This window comes from Perognathus longimembris, chromosome 14 (assembly GCF_023159225.1).
Source record: "Perognathus longimembris pacificus isolate PPM17 chromosome 14, ASM2315922v1, whole genome shotgun sequence".
Lineage (NCBI taxonomy): Eukaryota > Metazoa > Chordata > Mammalia > Rodentia > Heteromyidae > Perognathus > Perognathus longimembris.
Genome location: NC_063174.1, coordinates 42262850 through 42286006, shown reverse-complemented (window position 1 = coordinate 42286006; position 23157 = coordinate 42262850). Strand labels below are relative to the sequence as shown.

Here is a 23157-nt window from a genome sequence, read left to right as displayed (position 1 = left end):
ATAAATGTACAGACCAATGGCATGAATGAGTGTAGATATAAACCCATAGGTCTATGGTGAACTGATTTTTGACAAGAGGGCAAAGACCAATTCAGTGGAAAGAGTCTCTTCAACTAAACATGCTAGAGCTGTATGTCCACATGCTGTGGACAGTGGACTTTTATTTAATACTACAAAAAATGTTAACTCAACCTGAATGAATCAAAGACTACTTAACTCCAAAACCACATCTTGAACTATAAGTCTTAGAAAAATATCAAAGGATTATAACCTTGGGCAGGCAATGGCTTCTAGATACAATATAAAATATAAGCAACAATAGGAAAAATTAGATAAATTGAAAGTCACCCAAACTAAAATCTGTCACTAATGAACAATATAAACAATGCCAAACATGCATAAAGAATTCACTGAGGAGGAAAATATTTGCAAATCATATATTTGATAATGATTTAATATTCACAATGTACAAAGAACTCTCACAACTCAACAACAAAAAAAGACAAAGGCAAAGACCTTAAGTAGACATTTCTCCAAATAAGATGTACAAACAGCCAACAATCATATGAAAAGATACTTAATGTTAAGGGTCAACAGGGAAATGCAAATCAAAGCCATGGTGAGATGGCATTTCTAAATGCATTAGATGAATATAATCTAGAAAGTAGAAAATAGTAAGTGTTAGTAAGGATGTGGAAAAAATTGGAGTGCATATACATGTTGATACACACTGTTGGTAGGAATGTAAAATGACGTAATTGCTGTCGAAGACAAATTGACAATTATTTAACAAGTTAAACAAAGAATAACCTGACAAATCCATTCCTGGGTAATACTCAAAGTAATTAAAAATAGGTGGTCAAACAAAAACTTGTCCACCAATACGTACAACAGTATTACACAGGAGAGCCAGAAGGTAGGACTACTGCAAGTGTCTATTAACTGAGGAATGGATATAATTATTGAATGAAATATTATTTATCCAGGAAACATGAAAAATGGATAAACATTCATACCACAAGCTGTGTGACCCCGTTTATATGGAATATCTAGAATTAAAATCTACATACAGTAGTAGGCCCTAGTTGCTAGGGACTAGTGGTATAGAGAAATGGAGAATGAGTGATGACTAGTACAGACTTTACATTGGGAGTGATAAAAATGTCCTGAAACTAGACAGTGATGATGGCTATACAACATGGTGTGCTAAATGCTAATAAATCATAAGTCTAAAATGGTTAAACGGGGTTGTTGGTGTTATAGCTCAAGTAATACAGCACCTGCTGAGTATATGCAAGGCTTTGTATTTGATCCTCAATGCCATATCAAAAAAATTTTAATAAAAATTAGGCTGGGAATGTGGCTTCGTGGTAGAGTGCTTGCCTAGCATGCATGAAGCCCTGGGTTCAATTCCTCAGTACCACATAAACAGAAAGAGCCAGAGTGGTGCTGTGGTAGAACACTTGCCTTGAACACAGAGTGGCTCAGGGACAAAGCCCAGCCCTGAATTCAAGGCCCAGGTTTAAAAAAAAAAAAAGGTAGGTGTGGTAGGGTGCACATAATTCCTACTACCTGCAAGACAAGGCAAAGGGATCAAAAATTTGAGGCCAGAATGGAAAAAGTATCAAGTTTCGAAAGCAAATAAAACAAAAAAAATCAGAGAAAAATGTATACAAGAAACAATTTGTGAAATTTCAAATAATCATTCAATCAATAGATTTTTCTAAAAGCCAAAGCCTTTTCCCTATCTATGTGTCTCATTGTTTCCAGGGTCCTTCCAACTCTTCCCTCTGTAGATGTTAGACCTACCTCCAATTCCTCGAATGTTGTTGTCCTTTGTCAGAATAGCCTCAGCATGGAATACCAAAACTGGAATTCTCCTGCAGCCTCCGGTCCACATGATACATGGATGATCCCTACAATCACGACAAAGGGCTTAGATCATTTACAGCTCAAAATCGGAGCTACTGGAGCGGAGCAGCAACTTTTCTCCTCCTTCTCAAATGTGAGCCCTAGTCTATAGGAAATCACTCAGCTGCCACTCTTAGCCATGTGTTTAAGATTAACTCAACCCCATCACTGGGATGGGCCTGGATTAGTTCCATTACTGGATTTTAGTGACTGTTTCCAGGATAAGCACGAGAACCAAACAGAGCCTATGAAACATATTCAGAGACCCTTCGACGAAGCAATAATTTCTTTCTCTTCTGTAGCAAATACAGGTGATGGCCTTTCTTTTTCTTCATGTTGTAAGATGAGAAGAAGAAATCTAGAACTGCAAGAACCATTTTGTGATGCTGAGGGGAAAGCCTACAGCTGTTAGTAAAGGAAGAAGTTAGTGGGAGCAAGATTGGGAAGACAAAAATGAGATCCTGGGCAATACTGTTGTAGAGTCAATCCCTGCCTAAATATGATTTAATGAATTTCCTTTCTTATTTAGGATGATTTATGTGTTAATATCTTGAACACATAAAAATCCTAAATAGTATATTCTCAATAATAATATATGCCTCCTTTATGCCCAACTGTTACTTTCCAAGCTAATCTGATCATCTACCCTAATATTTTAAGCTAGGAAGCCTAAATTAAAAGAAGTACCAAATTAAAATCAAATATTTTAAAGAAAACCTATGGTAAATGGAAAAACATCTATCTTCCTCCAGTATAAAACATAGAGCAGATAGGGATTTCTGGCTTATATCTGGCTTTCCTTGCCCTTCGGAAGGCTCAGTTTCAAACTTCACAGATTAGGAAAATCTTTAAACTTCCTTAGGGCCAATATGTATAGAAAGGGGGGAGGAATCAATGAATTGACTCTTTCCTATATGCCAAAAATAAGGCAAAAAAAAAGTTTCTCCCTGTCTTGACCACACTAAAACAGAAACAAGTGTCTCAAGGAGGTTCAGCTGTTTGCCAAAGGTCATAGAGACGGATGAGTAACTGCACAAGTTCTGGACCCACTGTCTGTGTTCTTTCTACCTTTTGCCATTTACATAATTACATTTCAGTGAAGTTTTGTACAACGAACACCTCAAACTCAATTCGTTGGCAATCTAATCAATCCCTTAAATGGAATAATATCTATTCAGCCAAGATTCACTCCTCTTTGTACAATTCACATGACCATAAAAGCTATACCACGTTTCTGAGCCAAGACAGATTCACCATCCCATGCTTTCAAAGACCTGAATTTTGCCAGACTGCCAAACTTAGAAGTTAGGCAGTCTGTGGGCTTGGGTAGAGATGCCAACAGCTTCTACCAAGAAAAGAAAGCAAACACCACACCTATTTCGTTTCTTTTTTTCTAGAAATGAAATGTGGATGCGTATTATCTTTGGGCTTAGACTTGGAGAACAAAACCTACTAGTGAGAAATGGTCTTACAGGTAGCTATTTCTTTTTTTTTTTTTTCAAATTTTTATTATCAAACTGATATACAGAGAGGTTACAGTTTCATACGTTAGGCATTGGATACATTTCTTGTACTGTTACCCTGTCCCTCATATCCTCCTCCCTCCTCCCCTTTTCCCTTTCCCCCTCTGAGGTGTTCAGTTCACTTTCACCAAACAGTTTTGCAAGTATTGCTTTTGTAGTTGTTTGTCTTTTTTTTAACCCTGTGTCTCTCAATTTTGGTATTCCCTTTCAATTTCCTACTTCTAATACCAGTATACCCGGTTTCCAAAATACTCAGATAAGATTACAGAGATAGTGTAGGTACAACCACTGGAAGGTGATACAAGAACATCATCAATAATAGAAGCTACAGATACAGATGGGACGTTGAAAGTAGTTACAACTTTGATATAACAATCGTTTCCATAACATGGCATTCATTTCACTTAGCATCATCTTATGTGTTCATAAGGGTATAGCTATTGGGCTCTTGTGATGCTCTGCTATGACTTGCCTAAAACAGGTAGCCATTTCTGATGTAAAACAAAATACAAGGTCTCAGTTTTCCTAAGCATTTGAATGTTTTCCTTTTCATTTAGAGTCATAAGGCAATTTAGCAAGGATTTTTTTCTTTGGCATCTTGCTTGCTTTTTAATCTTAAACACCTGTAAAATGTAGGCATTTGGGCTAGATGACTCTTATGATCTCTTCCAACTATAATTTGCCTGTCAGTGGATAGAGGAAAAATTAGGAAGCCTAAACTAGGAAGTGGATAAAAGAAAAATTAGGAAGCCTAAACTAGGAAGTGGATAGAAGAAAAATTAGGAAGCCTAAACTAGGAAGTTTGGACGGAAATTCTGGACTGTATCCTAAGTTCCTTGCCAGCCTAACACTAGCTACAAACTGGCACCACTGTGCCTCAGCAGCTAAACAATGGATTTCTGACTACGCTTAAAAGAGCCTAACTGGAGTTAGGACACAATTACAGATGCACAGCTGGGAAGGGTGAAGGCCCTAACAATGCTGTCTATGGAAGCCAAATCCCTGACAGAGAAATCTTTTCACTTACAGCCCACTGAGAAGAGAGATAAAAAGACTGGATAAATTATTGATTCAGTAAGGTTAACTCAAATAACCTTCAGGCAGATTGCTAAACTCTCTTTAAAAACATGCTCCCACCAGGTGGTGCTAAAGGGGAAAAAAATTACCAATGATTTGGAAATTGAAAATTGGGACTCTATCATAAGTTTTCATTCACACCAGAAACTGCTAAATATTAAGAAAACATGCTTTTATGGGAAAGAGAACAAGAATTTGATTATTGAAAAGAACCAGTTTTATGATTCAGTCTACTGGAAGTCCAAAAACACTTTGGTTTTCAAGTAGCGTCTGTCCATGAAGAGTACATACTTTCCAGTGCTGGAAAGCAGCTCTGGCATTCCTGCACAGTGTCTTCCTCATGCCACTGCCACATCAGATCTTCCACTTAAGCCACCTGCCCCCGCCCCATCCCCCCATGGCCTATCTCAAGTCTTATCATCCCGAGGGAGATTCCCCAGCACTCCTGTCTATGCAGATGGCCCTCCTTCCCTAACTCCCGCAGCACTCACTGTGGTACAATTGTTTGCTGCTGGTTTTTTAAGCTTATATAAAGCCACCTTTTATGACAGACTTGACCAAAGAAACGCTGTATCAAGTTTTTATATGAAAAGTTTCCACTGCTACATATAAATTTGTATTTGGGAACCCGAAACAAGATACAGAATATTTTCTTTACACTTACTATTTGAAACAATGCTATGCAAAACAAGAACTGCCCCGGCAGTTTCTAACCTTTATGTCCAGGATCACCAGGCAGTAATATTGTACTAAAGGTGAGGGATCTGAGGCAACCTGACAAATGTATAAGGATATACATATTTGAATCAAATCTGCATCTTTAAGTGACATAAGACTGTCTACTTTCTAAAACTTTTAAACTGTAAACCTCTGATCCAGGGATTTAAAAAATTGACATAGTCATCCTAATGTACAAAACAAGTGTCTGACGGACAGGACAAAAGCTGAAGGAACACATTAATAGTTAAAAATCAACAGGAAACTGGGAGAGTGAGAGAAAGGGTGACGATATCCAAACAGAAATGTACTCTTTATCTGACTTATGTAACTGTAATCCCTCTGTATATCACCTTTATGATAACAATTCTAAACATATTTTTTAAATCAACAGGAGGAGTCCAAAAGAAAACAGAGCAAAAAGTCCAGAAATCTAGAGATGTGTGGGAGAAGGCTGCATCTGCATTTTCAGTAAGTTCTACTTAAAACTCAGCAAATTACAATTACAGTCAATTACAAATACTGATAACAAACAGTAGTATTACTGTTACTTATGTCCAGCCATGAAGCCCATTAACAAGAAATAATAATGGAGTTAAAAAACAATCTTGAAAAATGGAAAAACTACTGCTTACAGAAGTTAAAATTGTTATAAAATGGGTAAAAGACAATACTCTAAAAGCAAAATGGCACAAGAAGATAAAGTAACCAGAGGGAATTGTCTAATTATCCTGAAAGAGAATGACCCAAATATACTGTCACATCACTATTATTTTCTATGATCTTAACAGTGAGGAGAAGCCGGTCCAGAAATCTTTTTCAATAATCTTTTTCAAATGATATTTAATGGAACCTTCTACCTTATTAAAAAGTCTATCATAAATTCAGTATTAAATTGGGTAAGAATTACTCCTTACATGTGTATGTTACTTTATAATTTACCAAGTAATTTCACATACACTATTCTATTTGGTCCTAACCACACCTCAATAAAAGAGCTTGGGAGATATTATCCTTGCTTTTTAGGTTACATGGCACATATACATCCTAAAGGATTCACAGAGTACCTAAAAACCTATCTCAACTTAAGCCAGTCTCTCCCTTTATTCTGTGAAAGTAGTAATAATAAAGGAGGTAAAATAGCAAAGCTTTTTAGAATCCAGGAAAGGTAAGTATGATTCTCCAGCCAGCACACTCCATAAGGCTGAGGAAGTTTGTGGATACTTGTAAGGCTGACCTTAATACACAGAGTAAATAAAATGTAAGTTTTATTTCCAGATTCAATGAGATAATGAAATAAAGCCCACCCCATCATCTACAGTAGCTGTACTTACCACTATCATTCATTTTAATTATGAGAATCTAACAACCCAGACACTGGACTTAGCTTGAGAGATCTCTGGACAGCCATTGTGGTTCAGTAATGCAGCACAGGCTATAGAACTCTAATACCCTGCCCCAGAGTTGCTGTTAACATATGTGACTTTCTCCTATTACCACTACTGCATCATTGCAAAAGCTTTGAGAAAATCAGCACAACACAATCAATATCAGAGTTTGGAGACTGACTTTTCTTCAATGCAGAAAAATTCTTTAAATCTCCTACACTGGAAGCTCTGATCAAAAATTCACCTGAGCAGCTACCTGCATTTTACAACATCTGGAGCTGATCATCATTCATAGTCCAGCTATGTCATCATGACAGGAACTGAATAATAAAATTCAACTTTGATGGTGGCTTGAGCTAAAACCAGAATCATACAATAAATACTGAAGGAAGGAATATTGGACAAAAGACATTTCAAGTAAAAAAAAAAATCTATCTTCTCTCCTAAAGTAAGAGTTCTGAACGCAGATTTGCAATTACTTACTCTTGGCTTACCACCTCTTCATCCTCTGAGGATGATGCTGTTTCCTCCAGGTCCCGGGCCATCACGATAGGCATTTCCTTTAGAGTTTGTCATGCAGTCAGCAGACTGGGGGCCTCACAGACCTTTTCTGGCAGATTCACTGGATCAGACAATTTGGGTGGCACAGATTCCTGTGAGAAAGCAAAGTGATCTGAAACACAACACAGTTGTCTGTTGCTTCATTCTGCTGATGACCTTCCAAATAATGAAAACAAACAGAATCTTAAATAGTACTGAATCTTTAGATTCAAGTCAGTCTCTCCCTCCAGATCTGAATCTCTAAATTCAACACTACATAAGAAGCTTACCCTCTATTACAGCACCTCACATATGCCACAAAGAACATTATCAAAGACACTGACTGTGCTGTATATACTTGATACTTGAAAGTTATTAAGTTTGGCTTTCTCACTTTTTTTTAATAGACCAAATCTAACTCGAAACCCAAGGATAAAATCATTTCACTTTCAAGGTAGGCTGACGTCAGTAGCTAATTTCCTAAAACAAAGTCCTTTACTACACACGCAGATTAAAAATAAAATTGAAAACTCAAGGCTCAAGAAGCTTGCAAATATTTCTTAGACTCTTACCACAAGTACCACAGGCAAGATGTTACCATATTTTAAGTAAAACCAATTCGACTGAATTATTAAGAATAAATACGCTCTCCCTAATAAAAGGTCGTATAACTAGCTGGAGGGAAAAATCAAAATGCTCTTCCAAACATTCTAAATAACTATTCTCCCAGTACTGAAAATCACAAACTCTGATCTGAATCTCAAATGGACATAAAAATTACATTTCCAACAGTGCATTTCTAATTCAAAAATTTTTTCCCATTCGAAACAAAGTATATGACCATAATAAGCCCAATTACTGAGATAATAACCACTTCGGGACTATCTTTCCAAACTATCTTTCTTTTTTTTCTATGCATTCAAGATACATGATGAGGCTATGAATAAGAAAACACCGAACCGGATAAACATTCCTTACTGATGGCGGGGGGAGGAGAGAAGGGGACAATAATATCTAACAACTCTCTTCGGAGGAAGATTCCCAAAGGGATTTCTGGACCTTTCCCAAAATGTTGAGGAAGTCCTTCAAAGTTAAAGCACAACCTTCCAATTCCACGCAGGAAGAGATGGGATGCCAACCCTTTCCTAGGCTCCCCGCAAGAGCAAGGACGATGACCAGCCCGGGAAGCTTAAGGGCACTGGCTTCTCAGATGTCTGCTCTCAGCCCCGTTCCCGCTCACCCCAGCCCCACGCAGGTCGACCAGTGCGCCCCCGGCCCGGGGAAGACGCGGGCACCCCACCGTAGCGCTAGAGCTCGGTGTGCCCGGAAGCCAACAGCTGCTCCGGGTCTCCGGGAGGGAAGTGCGGGCGACGGCGCCCGCCCGGCCCGGGGAGCGCAGCTGCCTCGGGTAGCAGAGCGCGCCGGCGCAGGCGTTTACCTGTCTCATTTTCCCATGGCTCGGGGTCGGGCAGGCGGGGACCGCGCTCGGCTCCTACCTCCCTTCTTCTTCCGCAGCCGGGCTCACGGCAGCTTCCCCGGTTACTACAACAACCAACAAGCAACCGCCCGTGCTCGGAGCCACTGCGCAGGCGCCCGCCGCCTGGCGAGGGACAACGCTCGGCTCCCGGCGCGAATGGATGTCGTCATCACGGCGCGGCACGGTACAGCGCGGGCGCGGAGCCCAAGCTTCATCACCCGCTGTTTAGTAGCGAGGAATACCGGAATTTTTTTCCCCCATTCCCTTTGTGTCTCCGCCCCTAAAAGACTAACTCCAAACCTATAGTTCCGCCACGCTTAAGGGGAGGGTCTTTCTGCATGAACGACATGGCCAGGAGAACAGCTTAGGCGGCAATAACCTCTGATTGGCAGCCACAGTGTTCACTCCCTATCGCCTGCTCCAGCAAAAACCGAACCAGCCAATCAAAGCAAGGAGTGACAGGAATGATCCAATCCTGGGTACCGGCTGAGGACGGGGGCGGAGACAAGTGGCCCATCTGGACTCCAGACTGGAGCTGTTGGGAAGGACTACTGCTGCAGTGCTAAGAGTCCGGTCGCCAGGTAGGAGAATTTGCAAGAGTAAGCAGTAGGTGTCCGTGTGGGATCTGACTGTGAAGCTCCTGGGGAATTGGGAAAAGTAGAAGTTTCCTGGGAGACTACCTTTGGAGGGGGGGACGTTGAAAAGGATGTGGGAAGATGGAAAGGACTTGGTAAATTAGGGGAAAGAAGGAATAGATTAATGGAGGATCGGCTGTAGCGAGCCAGCCCATTGTGTAAGAATCAGTTCTTCTCGAGCAGTTCCTCTAACCCTTGGGAGTAAATAATTGTATCCCCATTTGGCAGATGAAAAAACCGAGGCTGCGAATAGTAAATGCCCTGGCTTAGAATAAGAATCTGTCTTTTCTGACTCGTAAGATTTAACACCACACCCAGGCTAGGCCAGTCCCAAGCAAAATTGGATGAAAGATGAAACTCTGGGAGGCCCTAAAGCTGTGGAGAAATGGGGTTAAGGAACTGGCAGAACTATTCAGAAATGCTCAAGCAATTTCTCATCTGCTGCCTGCTGTGATTTCTAAGTCCTGTGAAAACCTGGAAGAACATAAGTTCTGCTGAAAAGAGAGAGTTCTACTTTCTTAACCCTGGAAGCAGACCTGAATCTCCTTTTGAGAAGGGATGAGAAATAGAAATAGAGGGGGACCTTGGCAAGTGCCTTTGATGTCCACTAGACCCTCATTTTTTTCTGGGATTGGATGAGGTCCCCCTTTGTGAACTATGTTTCCCTCAGGAACTCAATTCATCCTTCTCTACAGCTCTTTTCTTGTGCTTCACACTGCCTTGGACCACTGCTGACTTTAAAGACTAATCTCTATTTTAGCAGGGTAATGTGGGACGAAATTGATGCTTCTATTGCCAAAATGATAAAAGAAGCCTGATAGTTTATTACCACTTCAAGACAAGGATGTTAACCTACCAACAGATACACCATGGATAGAGATCATGATAGTGATGGTGATGAGAGGCTGGTCCTTCATTAGATTTAAATCATTTAAATCTCATTTAAATCAGACCGATGGCCATCACTACTCAGCGAGAGTTGATCCAAACAAAAAGCATATAAGTAACTAGTGTGTTTTCTGTGCCATTTGATGGCAAAAGTGGAGATGGTATACTGATCTTCCACAAAAATGAGAACTTCATCAAAAAATTGTCGGTGAGGTAGTACTGTAACCCAATGTCCAACAGACCATTACTTGTGTCTTAACTCTGCTAAATACTAACTGTATCGCTTCAAGCAAATCACTAGACCTCTCTCCCACACATCATCTGTAAAATGGAAATACTAATAGCACTGCTAATAAATGGAAATACTAATAGCACCAGTTGTAGGTATAAGATGATTATATGTTCCAAGCTGGCATAGTGCATGGTGCAAGTGCCCAAGCACTAATAGCTGTTGCAGTTTTTCTTATAACTCAACACCAAGATTGCTGCTTCTTCTTCAATATAATTTTCTTACTAGTGACCTAAAGTCACAGCTATTTCCTTCTTAATATCATCTTCTTATTATTGCAAAGTCACAATTATTTTTAATTTTATATCTATTCTAGTTTAAGAGTTTACTTTAAAAAAAAACCCTAAGGACATAAATGGTGCCTTTGCAACTTAAGTTTCTACTCAAATCCACGAGGTTTGGAAGGATCCAACCTCAGTAACCAGGCAGGTGTTCGTAAGTAGATTTATAATCACAGCTGAACCACTTATATTGCAAGGGAAAGACTTGTGGGTACTGATTCCATCCAAGAGAAAAGCGCTTTGATTTGAGATATTACTGGAATTTGAAGAAATTACTTTGACAAAAAGTAAGGTCTGCATACTTAAGGCAAGGAATACTGCTCTGTCACCACTATCAGAATAAATAAGTATGGAGAGAAATTTCCACGAGCCTTACACAGAACTCCATTCTGCTACTGTATAGTAATGTTTGTACACCTCCTTTCCCTCTATTCCCTTTTTGTTCTCCATTTCTTTTCCTGATAGATTTGTTATTTCCACCCATTGTAAAGGGCCTCGCCACTTTGAGTAAAGGTCAGCACACTTGGATTTAGAGTTAATATACAAGTGGTGTGAGGAAAATCAAGGGTGGATGAGCCTAAAGGAATTGAGGAGGAATTTGTGATGTGATTGGCCAACTAAGCTTGGGTATCCCTCATAAATGGAACACAGGTTAACCTGCCATCTGGCTTTGTTTTCAAAGCAGAAGCACCCTCTCCGCTTTGAGGAGAGCCATGAGCCGTTTCCTGAATGTGTTACGAAGCTGGCTGGTCATAGTGTCCATCATAGCCATGGGGAACACACTTCAGAGCTTCCGAGATCATACCTTTCTCTACGAAAAGCTGTACACTGGCAAGCCAAACCTCGGTAAGAAACCATAGAACAGGCTAGACATGGTGATACAGGCACTCAGCACTCAGAATATTAAGGCAAGAGTAAGTTCAAGTCTAGCCTAGGCTACATACATAGCAAGACAGTCTCCTTCCCTACCTCCCCCGTAAAAAGAAAGAAAAGAAATCAAACAATATTCTGTGTAGAAGTTGCCTAGCTCATTCCCAAATCAAACTTTACATGAGAACAACCCAGGAAACTTAATATCAAACAAAGCATAAGTACCCATTTCTCTCTCCAAATCAATTTGCTGAACCTGGGAGAGGCCCAGGGATCCAGTTTCTAAAACCCTCCAGGTGATTCTGACGCTGCCTAAGCTAGTCTTTGGTAGCCACTGGAGTGACAAACTTTGTAGAGAGCATTTGGCTCTTTCATCTGCTTCTCTGGATACCTTTTTATTCATTTTACGTTGCCCCAGACAGTTTGTATGGCCAGAAAGCCTTCAAGGGCAAGGAAGGAAGTAGATACTTCATGATTCTAGGATGCCCCAGTAGGATGCCAAAAAGCCCTTTTCAGTAATCAGATCACAGTTTATATTCCATGTTGCAGCTGTACAGTTACTAATCCACTGTCTTCCCAAACTCTGATGCAGTCCCTGAGCAGAGATCACATGTCTCTCCAAACAGAAGTCACCCACAGTGAAGCTTCAAGGCTCAAGCTGGCCTCTCTCAAACCTCCTCCCCTCCCCCCTGCCACATGTGTCTGCTGAGTGCCCCTGTCTCCTGCAGCTTGCACTTCATCGCATTGAGATGGGGGTACTTTGAGCTGCTGCATGGTCTGACAGCAGCTAACAGTTCTCTGCCACATTTATAGCTAACCCAGATTCGGGCTCTGACCTAGCTCATTTTTCCACAACATCTAGGTCTAAAGTGAAATTAAGTGGGCTAAGGTTTCTTTTCATCAAAGCTTGAATATAATAGGAGTCAAGAAACTGGAAAACAGAACAGAAAAACTATTTTTCAAGCCTCCGATGCTGCCTTCAGATGGTCACATCAATGGCCTTTGTACCCAGGACTTCAGTGGTTATCTGGTCTGGCCCTTTGCTGAAGCACTTCCCCCGAGTATCTCACAAAGAAGTTGCTTGTCTTTTAATCTATCAATCTATCAATTAGGTTTTCTGTGTTTTTTTAAGAACATAGTCTAATGTTAGATTCTTGGTTGATATGTGGAACTTTTTTTTATTGCTTCTAAATACCTTGGTGATGTGAATTTGGTAGAGCTGTTAGGTTTTTCAAATATTAAAAAGTCCACAAAGCCAGGCTGCAATCCTAGCTACACAGGAGGCTGAGATCTGAGGATTGCAGTTCGGAGCCAGCCCGGGCAAGAAACTTATCCCTAATTAACCACCACAAAGCCAGAAGTTGCTCAAAGTGGGAAGCCCAGGAAGCTAGTGTGCTTCAGCTGTGCTCAAGACAATGTAGAGGTCAATTCAGGCAGAGACCCAGGGACTGAAACTGCATCTTTATAGCATCTACATTGGTAGTGGATCTCCTGGCTCAGTCTGACCTTTTGAGTAGTGTAAACAGAGACATCTCTCTCTCTCTCAAAGCTGTTCTAATCCAGCCTCTCGCCTTCCAAAGGATGTAAGCTACATCCAGGAGCTATTTGCCTAACTAAAAATTTTGTTGGAACCCCCATGTGAAGACAATGAAGATATGAACAGTTCTTGTTGTGGAATTTCTTCCAGTCCCCTAGTTTGGCACCAGAACCCTCTCAGCTCAGGCATAGAAAGGGTCAGGTTCAGCTGTTATGAATCACTGGAGAAATAAGAAGTGTTTAGAAGGAAGCTCTTCTCTCAACACTTACTTTATTCCCTCTCTCTCTCTCTCCACAGTGAATGGCCTACAAGCCCGGACCTTTGGGATCTGGACACTGCTCTCCTCAGTGATTCGCTGCCTCTGCGCCATTGACATCCACAACAAGACGTATGTAATGGAAGGAAGACCTTTAGCATCCTTTAGTGCTATGCACACCCATCACTCCATGGTTAGGCTTATTACATAACCCTAGCACATGGGTAATAAATTGCTACCAAGGTCTACTGATTACATCTGAAAAACTGTGATAGCCCTAACAGTTTTCTTAAAAATCTGAAAAGTCTTTGGAACTGACATAGCAAACTGTCAGTGTTATCCAATGGTTTGTATCACACTCCTCTTTTTTTTTTTTTCCAGTCAGTCTTGGGGCTTGAACTCAGGGCTTGGGCACTGTCCCTGAGCTCTTTAGCTCAAGGGTAGCACTCTACCACTTTGAACCACAGCTCCACTTCCAGTTTTCTGGTGGTTAATCAGAGATAAGAGTCTCATGAACTTTCCTGCCAGAGCTGGCTTTTGATCCTCAGATGTCAGCCTCCTGAGTAGCTAAACATTACAGGCATGAGCCACCAGTGCCTGGCACTGATCCTTTCCTAAAGAATCTGCCTTCTGCTATGTAGCTTGAGCTTTTTGTCTTGCTTTGTTGTTTTGCAGTGTGCTAAAGATCAAATCTAGGCCCTTATGTGTGGTAAGCTACAGCCTCAAACCCCAGTATGGTCCTTTTAGAATAGCCACCCACACATACATTTCTCCTTAGAAAACAGGAGTGAGCAGAAATATTGAGCCACGCAAAAGAGTTATCCACAAATAAGCTGACATGGAACTCATGCAGTCAAGAAAACATAAAAGAACCTGCACACTGCCTTTCCACTAGTACTAAGACACACATGGAGCAGTTACCAACTCTTACCACTAGAGGAGGCTCCAGCTCTTTCCCCATCTCCCACAAAGTAGAAACAGATTGCTCAGTTCACTAGGTGAGGCTGTCAAAAGGCCATTCTCATACTAAAGAATTTTTTTTTCTGGTTGTGGGGCTTGAACTTGGGGCATGGGTGCAGTCCCTGAGCCTCTTTGTGCTCAAGGCTAGTGCTCTACCACCTGAGCCACAGCTCTACTTTCAGATTTTGATTGGTTAACTGGAGATAAGAGTCTCATGGGGACTTTTCTTCCCCTGGATGGCTTCTAACTGCAGTCCTCAGATCTCAGCCTCCTGAGTAGCTAGGATGAAAGGCATGAGCCACTGGTATCCAGCTGAATAATTTTTATCATGTCCAGGCTATCAGTATCTGGGGAAGAGAGGAGGTAATAATATATTGCATGCCTCCAATTGTACCACGAGTTGTCATCTACATGACCTTGATCATGTCTCCTAGCAGCACTGGGAGGCAATGATTTTCATTCCTGACTTTGCAGACCTAAATATTAGAGATCCAATTAATTTAAACTGAGGAAGAGTGACTCAAGTGGGATTTGAAACAAGACTATTAGCCTTTTGATCTCCAACTTTATTTTTAATTTTTTTTAAACTTCAAATGTGGTTTACATGTCCTAGATAGACACATATTTTTGGAAGTAGTATGGTTTCATGGAGAACAAAACCAAGAATATGCATTCAAGTCTCAGATTTATTGGTAACTAGCTTTATAGCAATAAGTTATTTTCTTTCTCTGCACCTTAGTCTCTTCATTGATATGATGATAGATAGCTGTTCTACCAGGAGGAAAAAGGAGGGATAATGACTGTTAGCATGATGAGTTTTTTGGTAGGTATAAAGGCTGTGTCTTGTTTGCTGTGCTTTTGGAATGAGCAAAGACAATCCTTATCTCTGTTACCCATTCACTTTTCCCTTCTCCCAACCCAGGACAACTGCAAATGCTTTGTGATTGTAGTCCTTTCTAAACTAGGACTTTGACCCATGCCCTTATGACACGCACCCTGATCATATTCCCTTCCTAAATGGAAACTCCAAATCAACACAAATATACTACACCTTTACTAAAAATGCACTAGAACAATAAACACCAAATTTAAGATCATTGCTTCTATGGAGGAGAAAGGGAGCATCAGAGTAGGATACAGTAGGAGTTTTAACTGGTATCTGTAGTACTTTGTTTCTTTGTATTCTATTCCTATAATACTTTATTTCTTTTTACTCTTTATCTCAGGAAAAAAAGTATCCAGCTGAGGCTGTAGTTCAGTAGGAGAGCACTTTCCCAGCATGAATAAGAAAAAGGGATCTGTCTGAATACTAAAGTTTGATGAAGCTGGGTATAGGTTACATTGGGGTTCATTATCCTATTCTCCCCAATTTTTTGTGTGTGTGCCAGTACTGGGGCTTAAACTCAGGGACTTGCACTCTCACTTTTTCCACTTGTAGCTGACACCTTACCACTTGAGTCAGGTCTCCACTTCTGGTGTTTTTGCTGGATTTTTGGAGATAAGAAGCTCATGGATTTTTCTGCCTCGGCTGGCTTTGAACCAAGATTCTCAGATCTCAGCCTCCTGAGTAGCTAGGGTTATAGAAGCATAAACCAACAGTGCCTGGCAGTATTCTCTTGTTTTTTATATATATTTGAAACACTTTATTTTTTAATTACATCCTTAAAACACAAACAAGAAAAAGAAGTAGCATCAGAAGTAGTATTGAAGCATCCCTCAGCCAGTAGCCTCTTGTCATTCACTTCACAGTCAAAGCTGAGAAATAAGTTCTCCCTCCTGGGGGGTGTCAGCATGTCTTCCATCTGACCATTCTAGGCTTAGACACAAAGTAACCAGACTGTACTGCAGGAGTGACTGAAAGGCCCAGAAATGGCTCCCTCTTTAGCTCACACAGGCCTTTCCTCTGTGGCTTCTGTCCCATTAGCACTGGCTGGTGTGGAGCACCTACTGATGGACTTAGACTATAGCCTGACCATCTGGTCAAGCAAAGCGCCAACATGGCTGACACTGTCTAGGGTTGCCATAATTCAGATACTGCTTTGCTACACTTGAGTTTTCCACCTTGCTGAGACTTACTCTGACCACTTGGACTATACTTTCAGATTAGCCTCTCAAACTTTTATTTTGCCCTAGGAGAGAAGAAATGGATGTGTTTCTCAGGAATAGTGTCCTTTCTCTTTCAGCCACAGTCTTGTCCCTGTGTGTACCTCAAGTCAGCTGAGAGCTTATAGTGAACAAGCAGTTTACTTTCCTTTCCATTCGGGTCTCCATTTCTCCTTTGCAGGCTCTACCATATCACGCTGTGGACCTTCCTGCTTGCCCTTGGGCACTTCCTCTCCGAGTTGTTTGTATTCGGAACTGCAGCCCCCACAATTGGCGTCCTGGCACCTCTGATGGTGGCAAGTAAGCCCCTCCCCCCACCCAAACCTCCACAGCAGCTGTCCCAGGCCCAAGGCAAGGGCAGTGTATGTGAAGAAAGGCTGTGTTTACAACTCAGCTGCTCTCTTTCCTAAGGTTTCTCGATCCTGGGAATGCTGGTTGGGCTCCAGTACCTAGAAGCAGAACCAGTATCCAGACAGAAGAAGAGGAATTGAGTCCAGTTGGCCCGACCGCCTCCAAGGTTCCACCTTCTCCCTTGCTATCTGTTTTCATCTTCTCTGCCCGCTTGGTTTTGGTTTTGGTTTTGGTTTTGGCTCCCTCCTCAGCCCCTTTAGTTGTGTTTGGGGATGGTTTTTATATTTTTTTAAAATTTTTAAGATAAATTTCTAAGATAAATTGTATGCATGTAACACATCCATATAATATACAGTGATTTTCAAGTGTGTACCCTTCCCATCCAAGTCAAGAAACTCTAGCACATTAGAAGTCCCTTTCCTACTTTTTGTTGTTGTTCTCTCCCTTTTCTTTCTATCCCTTGATTTGACTTTTGTGGTGGGCACATAGGACTGTGAAACTCCAAGCTGCTGTTCCCCTCAGAGCAGCGGGACCAAGGGCTCCTTCTTCGCCAGGCCGCTCCCACCAGGCTCCTCTCTGCTGTGGGACCCAACAGTCAGCCATCCACAGACACACAGCGCTTCCGACGCAGGCTCCCCTCTGTGAGCAGACTGTGGCTCTCTTATCTAGAGGCTGATGAAGAATGAAAGGGTTTGGGCTGGTTTAAGAGCTTGTGGTCACCTGTATTTGTGAAACCAATTTTGTAATAAATAGAAAAACCCTCTTCTCTTCTCCCTGTATTTTGATCTCCCATAAGACAAGAGCCCTTCCTTCTTTTCCTCCCCACCCACCGCAACCCGCCCCATCACCCTGAGCCCCAGGACCAGAGCATCACAGCTTTCTGCCTGGATCAAATCCACCTGAGTGGGACAAATGAAGACCTACTCAGCCCGGCCACCTCTAGCTTCTCTTGTCACTTGCTTCTCTTGTGCTTTTTTTTTTTTGGGGGGGGGGGTAGGTTGTGGGCCTTGAATTGAGGGCCTAGGCACTGTCTCTGAGCTTTCTCACTCAAGGTCAGCACTCTACCACTTTGAGCCACAGTGCCACTTCTGGTTTTCTGGTGGTTAACTAGAGAGAAGTCTCATGAACTTTTCCTGCCAGGGCTGGCTTTGAACCATGATCCCCAGATCTCAGCCTCCTGAGTAGCTAGGATTACAGGCATGAGCCACTGGTACCCAGCCTCTTGTGCTCTTGAAATCCAATGTTCTTCTTTCTCATCTTCTAGATTGTAGGATCACCACTTAACAGTCACCATCCTTTCTTGTCCTCTTCTTTAGGAAGAGAACAAAGTTCTTGATACTGCAGAGACAGAAACTGAAATTAAGTAGCATTGAAGAAACAGCTGCATGACTGTGAAAGGAAGCCTCCTAGACCCCAAGGATAATGTCCCCTAGTGACAACTGCCCTGGAAACACTGCCTGGTGGGGCCTCCACTGGCTGGGCCTTCCGCTCACTCACCTTGTCTATTTGCAAGGCCTCTTGTTATTTCACCAAATATTTATTGAGGCCCTCTCCATGCCAGTCTCATGGAGCAGGGAAATGAAACAGCACAGGAAGTCTCTGCTCCTGGGGCATAATGTACTTGCCAAAACAGGGTTTACAAGGAGGAAGAACTACAGACAGAATTCTGTACAAAGCAAGGTGGTTTGATCAAGAAAAGGTGGGTGGGAGAATGCTGACGTAACTTGGATCACCAGAAAAGGTCTGACGGTGGGGTTTCAGCTGAGACTCAAATGCTTAGGACTCAGTCTCAAGACCAGAAGCAGGCATTTAGGGCAGAGGGAATAGCAACTGGCAGCTAGGAACAGTTGTTCAAAAGTGTTATCTGTGTAGCTACAGTATGGTGAAGAGTTAGGAGCTAAAAAGAAAATCAGAAACAAAGGTGGGACTTGTGAGTCTATTAAGGAAGTTCAAAGGGCTGGCCACTGGTGGCTCACACCTGTAATCCTAGCTACTTAGGAGATCTGAAATTCTGAAGATCTGAGATCTGAAGATCACAGTCCAAAGCCAGCCTGGGCAGGGAAGTCCATGAGACTCTTATCTCCAATTAACCACCTGAAAGTGGTGCTTTGGCCCAAAGTGGTAGAATGCTAGCCTTGAGTGAAAAGCTCAAGGACAGTGCCCATGCCCTAAATTCAAGTCCTACACCTGACCAAAAAAACACAGAATTTTCAGTGTCTTTAACAATGTACTAGGAAGTCTCCATCAGCTCTTTGGTGAAAGGAATAAAATCAACCTTAAACAGTAAAAAGAACATGGCTGTATAACCAAAAAGTTACAAGGATTATAAGCATCATGGTTCATTCAGAACTCTGGTTCCATTTCTGTGTTGACTTTCCTTTCTGATTGGCCTCATATGCCCACCACACCGCATCTTGATAAATAGCTCAATGTTAAGAATGTTTTCTGGGGCTGGGAATATGGCCTAGAGGCAAGAGTGCTTGCCTCGGATACATGAAGCCCTAGGTTTGATTCCTCAGCACCACATATATAGAAAAGGCCAGAAATGGCGCTGTGACTCAAGTTGGCAGAGTGCTAGCCTTGAGCAGAAAAGAAGCCAGGGACAGTGCTCAGGACCTGAGTTCAAGCCCCAGGACTGGCCAAAAAAAAAAAAAAAATGTTTTCTTTGCCTATAAGAAGCAGTAAGAAAAGCAGTGGTCTTATAAAATTAACATGAGTATATAAATCCACCTGGAGACCACTGAGAAAGGAGTGAAAGTGTAAAATGATGTGGATCCTCTAGGTATACACATAGAAATATGATTGCATGTGAGAAAAGGCAAGATCCAGAAGGTTCTAAAGTGACCATTTGAGTGGACAACAGGTACTATGAATAGCAGATTGCCTAATAGCCCAGACTCAGTCCCTTCCCTGGTGATTTAAGTAGAATCATCATACCTGAGGTCCCAACTATTCAGATTGGAAGGATGGGTTCTAAATCAAGAAGCCAGCATGGAAGTGTATACCCGTGATTCCAGCTATATGGAAGGCTGTTAGAAGGATATTGGTTTGAAGCTGGACCCAGGAAAAAGCACAAGACTCTCCCTGAAGAATAAAGTAAAAAAGGGCCAGAGGTAAGGCTTAAGCAGGAGAGCACCTGTGTGAGGCCCCTGAGTTCAAACATCAGTGCTGCCACCAGGTGCTGGTGGCTCATGCCTAGAATCATAGCTATTCAGGAGACAGAACTGAGGGTTGTGGTTCAAGGCCAGCTCAAGCAGGAAAGTCTATGGGAGTCTTATCTCCACTTAACCACCAAAAAGCAAAGTAGAGCTATAACTCAAGTGGTACAGCACTATCCTTGAGCATAGGAGCTTAGGGACAGCATCCAGGCCCTGCGTTCAAGCCCCAGGACAGGCACACACACAAAAAAAAGTAAAGTAAAACCATAATATTGTTTCCAGCTAAGAATTGCTAATGGCTGGTGCTAGAATGGGTACAGGGTACCTTGGAAGGGAAGAATTATGCAGAAAACTGACAGCATTGAAATCCCCACATAACAGATGTGAAATGAGCACAGCTGCTCAGACACAATTGAGAAGGAAAGTGGTAGCATGAGACTGGAGGGGACTGCGGGAACCAAGCTGTTGACTCAAGTCTGAGTGAGCCAGTGCAGGGAACAACAGGATCATGGAACAACACTTCAGCCGCCCTTTGAGGCAGAGCCAGAGACAACAGTGGGCCATCTCATCAGGGATCACATTCCAGTGTGTACACAGTAGGGAGAGGGGTCAAGGTCACAGGCTAGCCACAGAGTTGCAGTCTTCTGTGTGGGTGGACAGGAGCCTTTAGAGTCTTGTCTTTAATAAAACCACTAGGACAGTAGTACCTATGTCAACAGACAACATGCTTCTACGGGGGGTGAGGGGGTCATAGTCACTGCTCAGCCAGCCTTGATCCCTACCCTTTCAGCCTGGTCATACCTCAGTCCTCAAAAATGTGACTCATGCTTATAATCCTAGTTGCTCATGAAACAGATCTGAGGATCGTAGTTCAAAGACATCCCAAGCTGGAAAGCATGAGATTCTTATCTCCAATTACCCACCAAAAAGCCTGAAGTGGAGCTGTGACTCAAGTGGTAGAACACTATCCTTGAGCAAAATAACTCAGAGACCGTGTCCAGGCCCTGAGTGCAAGCTCCAGGACAGGACCCAAAACAAAAAAGAAATGATAATCTCAGGATAACCAAATGCTGCTGCTGCCCCACCAAATGACCAGTCAGACCACTTTAAGAATCTTTATTGCCTTAAAACATCTGATACTACAAATAGAAAATACAAATTATCTTTTTTAAAATAGAGCAATGGGTTCAGTAAACAATGTTAATACATTTTGAGCAGTTGAATAAACATCTTTCTCCTGTTAAAAAAAAGACAGACAACCCCCACCAAGCACTCCTTCCACCAAAAGTGTGAGCCTCATCTATTACTTACAGAGGGCATTCTACCCCTCCATGTACAGATTTGTACACACACACACACACACACACACACACACACACACACACACACAGAGGCAGCCAGGCTCCTCTGAGATCATGAGTGGGGCCATGAGAGAGACCAAATTCAGATAGCACTGTGGTCAAGACCACAGCTACTCAACACCTTGGAGAAATTAACCAAGAATGCTCTTATGTTCAGAAGATACTATAAAAGCCATACAGCAGGCTAAAGTAGGGAAAGAACTCAACTGGAATTGGTCTAAAGGGAATCCCTTAATGTTGAGGTTATCTGATGAAGATTATCACTAGCAGGAGATGAAGAGAAGGTTGGGTGTGTAAATACTGCCCCCATCAGAGATGAGATGTTTATAATTCAAACGAACTCAATGCCCATTGCAAAAGATGCCTTCCCAGCTACCCCTTTCCTCTCATCTCTCAGAAGCAGCCTTAGATTGGCTAGAGTGGAATGTTCGAGATTAGCTATGATTATCCCCTCCGGATAATGCATATCCAGATAAAAGCAGATTTGGTGGCCTGGGACAAACAGCAGTCCCTGGTCAAAGACTTCATTTGTATAAAAACATCTCATCAGAACTCAGTCAGCAAAGTTCACAGTGCAGACTTCATAAGCTCACTCTTGGCCCCTAGGTGATACACAGTATCCCCTGCACGAGACCACAATCCAGTTTTGTCAAGTTTATTGGTGTTTGGTCTGATCAGCGCTTAGGAAAGAGGATCTGGAGACAATTCCAACATTAGGCCAGGGGAATGAGGGCCAAGAGTCCTGAGGGTTTTTCCCTGATGGGGTTGTTCTATGGGTGATGTCCCCATTGCACCTTCTCTCTGTGCACTGGAGTGGTTTGTCCGATGACCCAGGCTGAGGAATGACCCTGACCCAGGCTGAGGAATGACCCTTCCCCAGGCAGAACAGCTGGCCCCTTCTTCATGACAATGGGGCCTCATGGGAAGGTCTTGAGACAATAGAAAAAGTGAATATCCTGAGTAAGCTTTCTTCTTGTGATAATTTCCCAAGTATTCTCCAAAAGAGAGGATGGGGTTGGAGGAAGGCAAAGGATCAAGCAACATTAGACTCCAGCACCCTCCATCAGCCTCTCCCCAAACCAGCACCCATGACCTAATAGAGGAGGGGGCAGTAATCCAATTTGCATTTGACGGAAAGTCTGACTTTCCTCCACTAAGCATCCGAGCTCTTGAGTGGGTTCCAGGAGGCATGGGTACCGCCAGGCAAGCCACAAATACTGCAGCTGGTTCCCTCCAAAAGCTGCCCAGGGAAGGCCTTTGTGCTGACAGGGCGCTGAGCAGAATGAACAAGTGGGTGTTCGTGGTCCCCTGAGTTGCTGTCATCTCTCTATCAGAGGTGATCCTCTGACACGACAGTGGGCACCTTGCTGGTGTTGCTTTCCTGTTCCTCCTGGACTTTCTGTAAGGCAAAGCAAGTGGGCAGCCTGTAAGGCAAAGGTTCCCCTCCCCTAGATGGAGCAACCTTCTAGCTAAGACTAATCAGTAGGAGCACATCAGCCAGTGTCCACTCTACTCCCAGAAGCAACTAAAAGGAACAAGAAGACAAACAACCAGTCCTACCTAGAGCATGCTTAGTTAGGTACATCACCCAATCAGACCTCAGCAAAGACTAAGGGAAACTTCCTATGATACTAGGGCCACCCAAACCATCCCAGCCACACATCCCAAATACACTGCCCCAGGCTCACTGTTGGGATTAAAACAAGCAAGTCCAACCCTGCCTCCTCTTCCTGACAGCCAGAAACTCTACCATACACCACCAACTAGCTGCCCAAGGTGCCAGGCTTCCATTCAGAGGTGGCCCCCAGAATGAGAAGTAGCATGTTCATGGAAAG

The 23157-nt window shown here is 42.5% G+C and overlaps 3 protein-coding genes across 20 annotated transcripts in view; 1 reads left to right on the top strand and 2 right to left on the bottom strand.

Annotated features, from left to right (window-relative positions):
* The window catches only part of Ttll5 (tubulin tyrosine ligase like 5), a 237689-nt gene extending 228919 nt beyond the window's left edge, over window positions 1–8770 (bottom strand). For 6 of the 14 annotated variants that reach the window (XM_048362485.1, XM_048362488.1, XM_048362486.1 and 3 more), the window contains exons 1-3: window positions 8595–8759; window positions 7100–7269; window positions 1810–1916 (exon numbers count right to left, since the gene is read on the bottom strand). In XM_048362485.1, coding sequence (XP_048218442.1) covers window positions 1810–1916; window positions 7100–7173 — 181 coding nt within the window. In that variant the 5' untranslated portion in view covers window positions 7174–7269; window positions 8595–8759. Of the gene's footprint in view, window positions 1–1809; window positions 1917–7099; window positions 7270–8594 lie in introns of those variants that run through there. The other 8 variants (XM_048362478.1, XM_048362482.1, XM_048362483.1 and 5 more) reach the window with 5 other exon arrangements.
* A 302-nt stretch (window positions 8771–9072) lies between these two features.
* Erg28 (ergosterol biosynthesis 28 homolog) lies at window positions 9073–17569 on the top strand. Of its 5 annotated transcripts, none has more exons than XM_048362563.1 (6): window positions 9073–9214; window positions 11412–11572; window positions 13431–13521; window positions 16634–16752; window positions 16864–16969; window positions 17326–17569. In XM_048362563.1, exons 2-5 carry the CDS (start codon window positions 11440–11442, stop codon window positions 16941–16943), a joined length of 423 nt encoding a protein of 140 aa, XP_048218520.1. In that variant the 5' UTR covers window positions 9073–9214; window positions 11412–11439; the 3' UTR covers window positions 16944–16969; window positions 17326–17569. The 5 variants fall into 5 exon arrangements, with proteins under 5 accessions (XP_048218520.1, XP_048218519.1, XP_048218517.1 ...); XM_048362562.1 differs by having other exon boundaries at window positions 11409–11572; XM_048362560.1 differs by lacking the exon at window positions 9073–9214 and having other exon boundaries at window positions 17331–17569.
* A 3493-nt stretch (window positions 17570–21062) lies between these two features.
* Window positions 21063–23157, bottom strand: part of Flvcr2 (FLVCR heme transporter 2) — a 56321-nt gene continuing 54226 nt past the window's right edge. Inside the window, exon 10 of the mRNA XM_048362308.1 lies at window positions 21063–22721. Coding sequence (XP_048218265.1) covers window positions 22653–22721 — 69 coding nt within the window. The 3' untranslated portion in view covers window positions 21063–22652. The remainder of the gene's footprint in view (window positions 22722–23157) is intronic.

What these genes read in the sequence shown, in the direction of transcription:
- Erg28 (XM_048362563.1), top strand. Translation starts at nt 11,440, where the DNA reads ATGAGCCGTTTCCTGAATGTGTTACGAAGCTGGCTGGTCATAGTGTCC. An exon ending in CACTGGCAAGCCAAACCTCG is followed by an intron (nt 11,573 to 13,430) that starts GTAAGAAACCAT and finishes CTCTCTCCACAG; the next exon opens with TGAATGGCCTACAAGCCCGG. An exon ending in GGCACCTCTGATGGTGGCAA is followed by an intron (nt 16,753 to 16,863) that starts GTAAGCCCCTCC and finishes CTCTTTCCTAAG; the next exon opens with GTTTCTCGATCCTGGGAATG.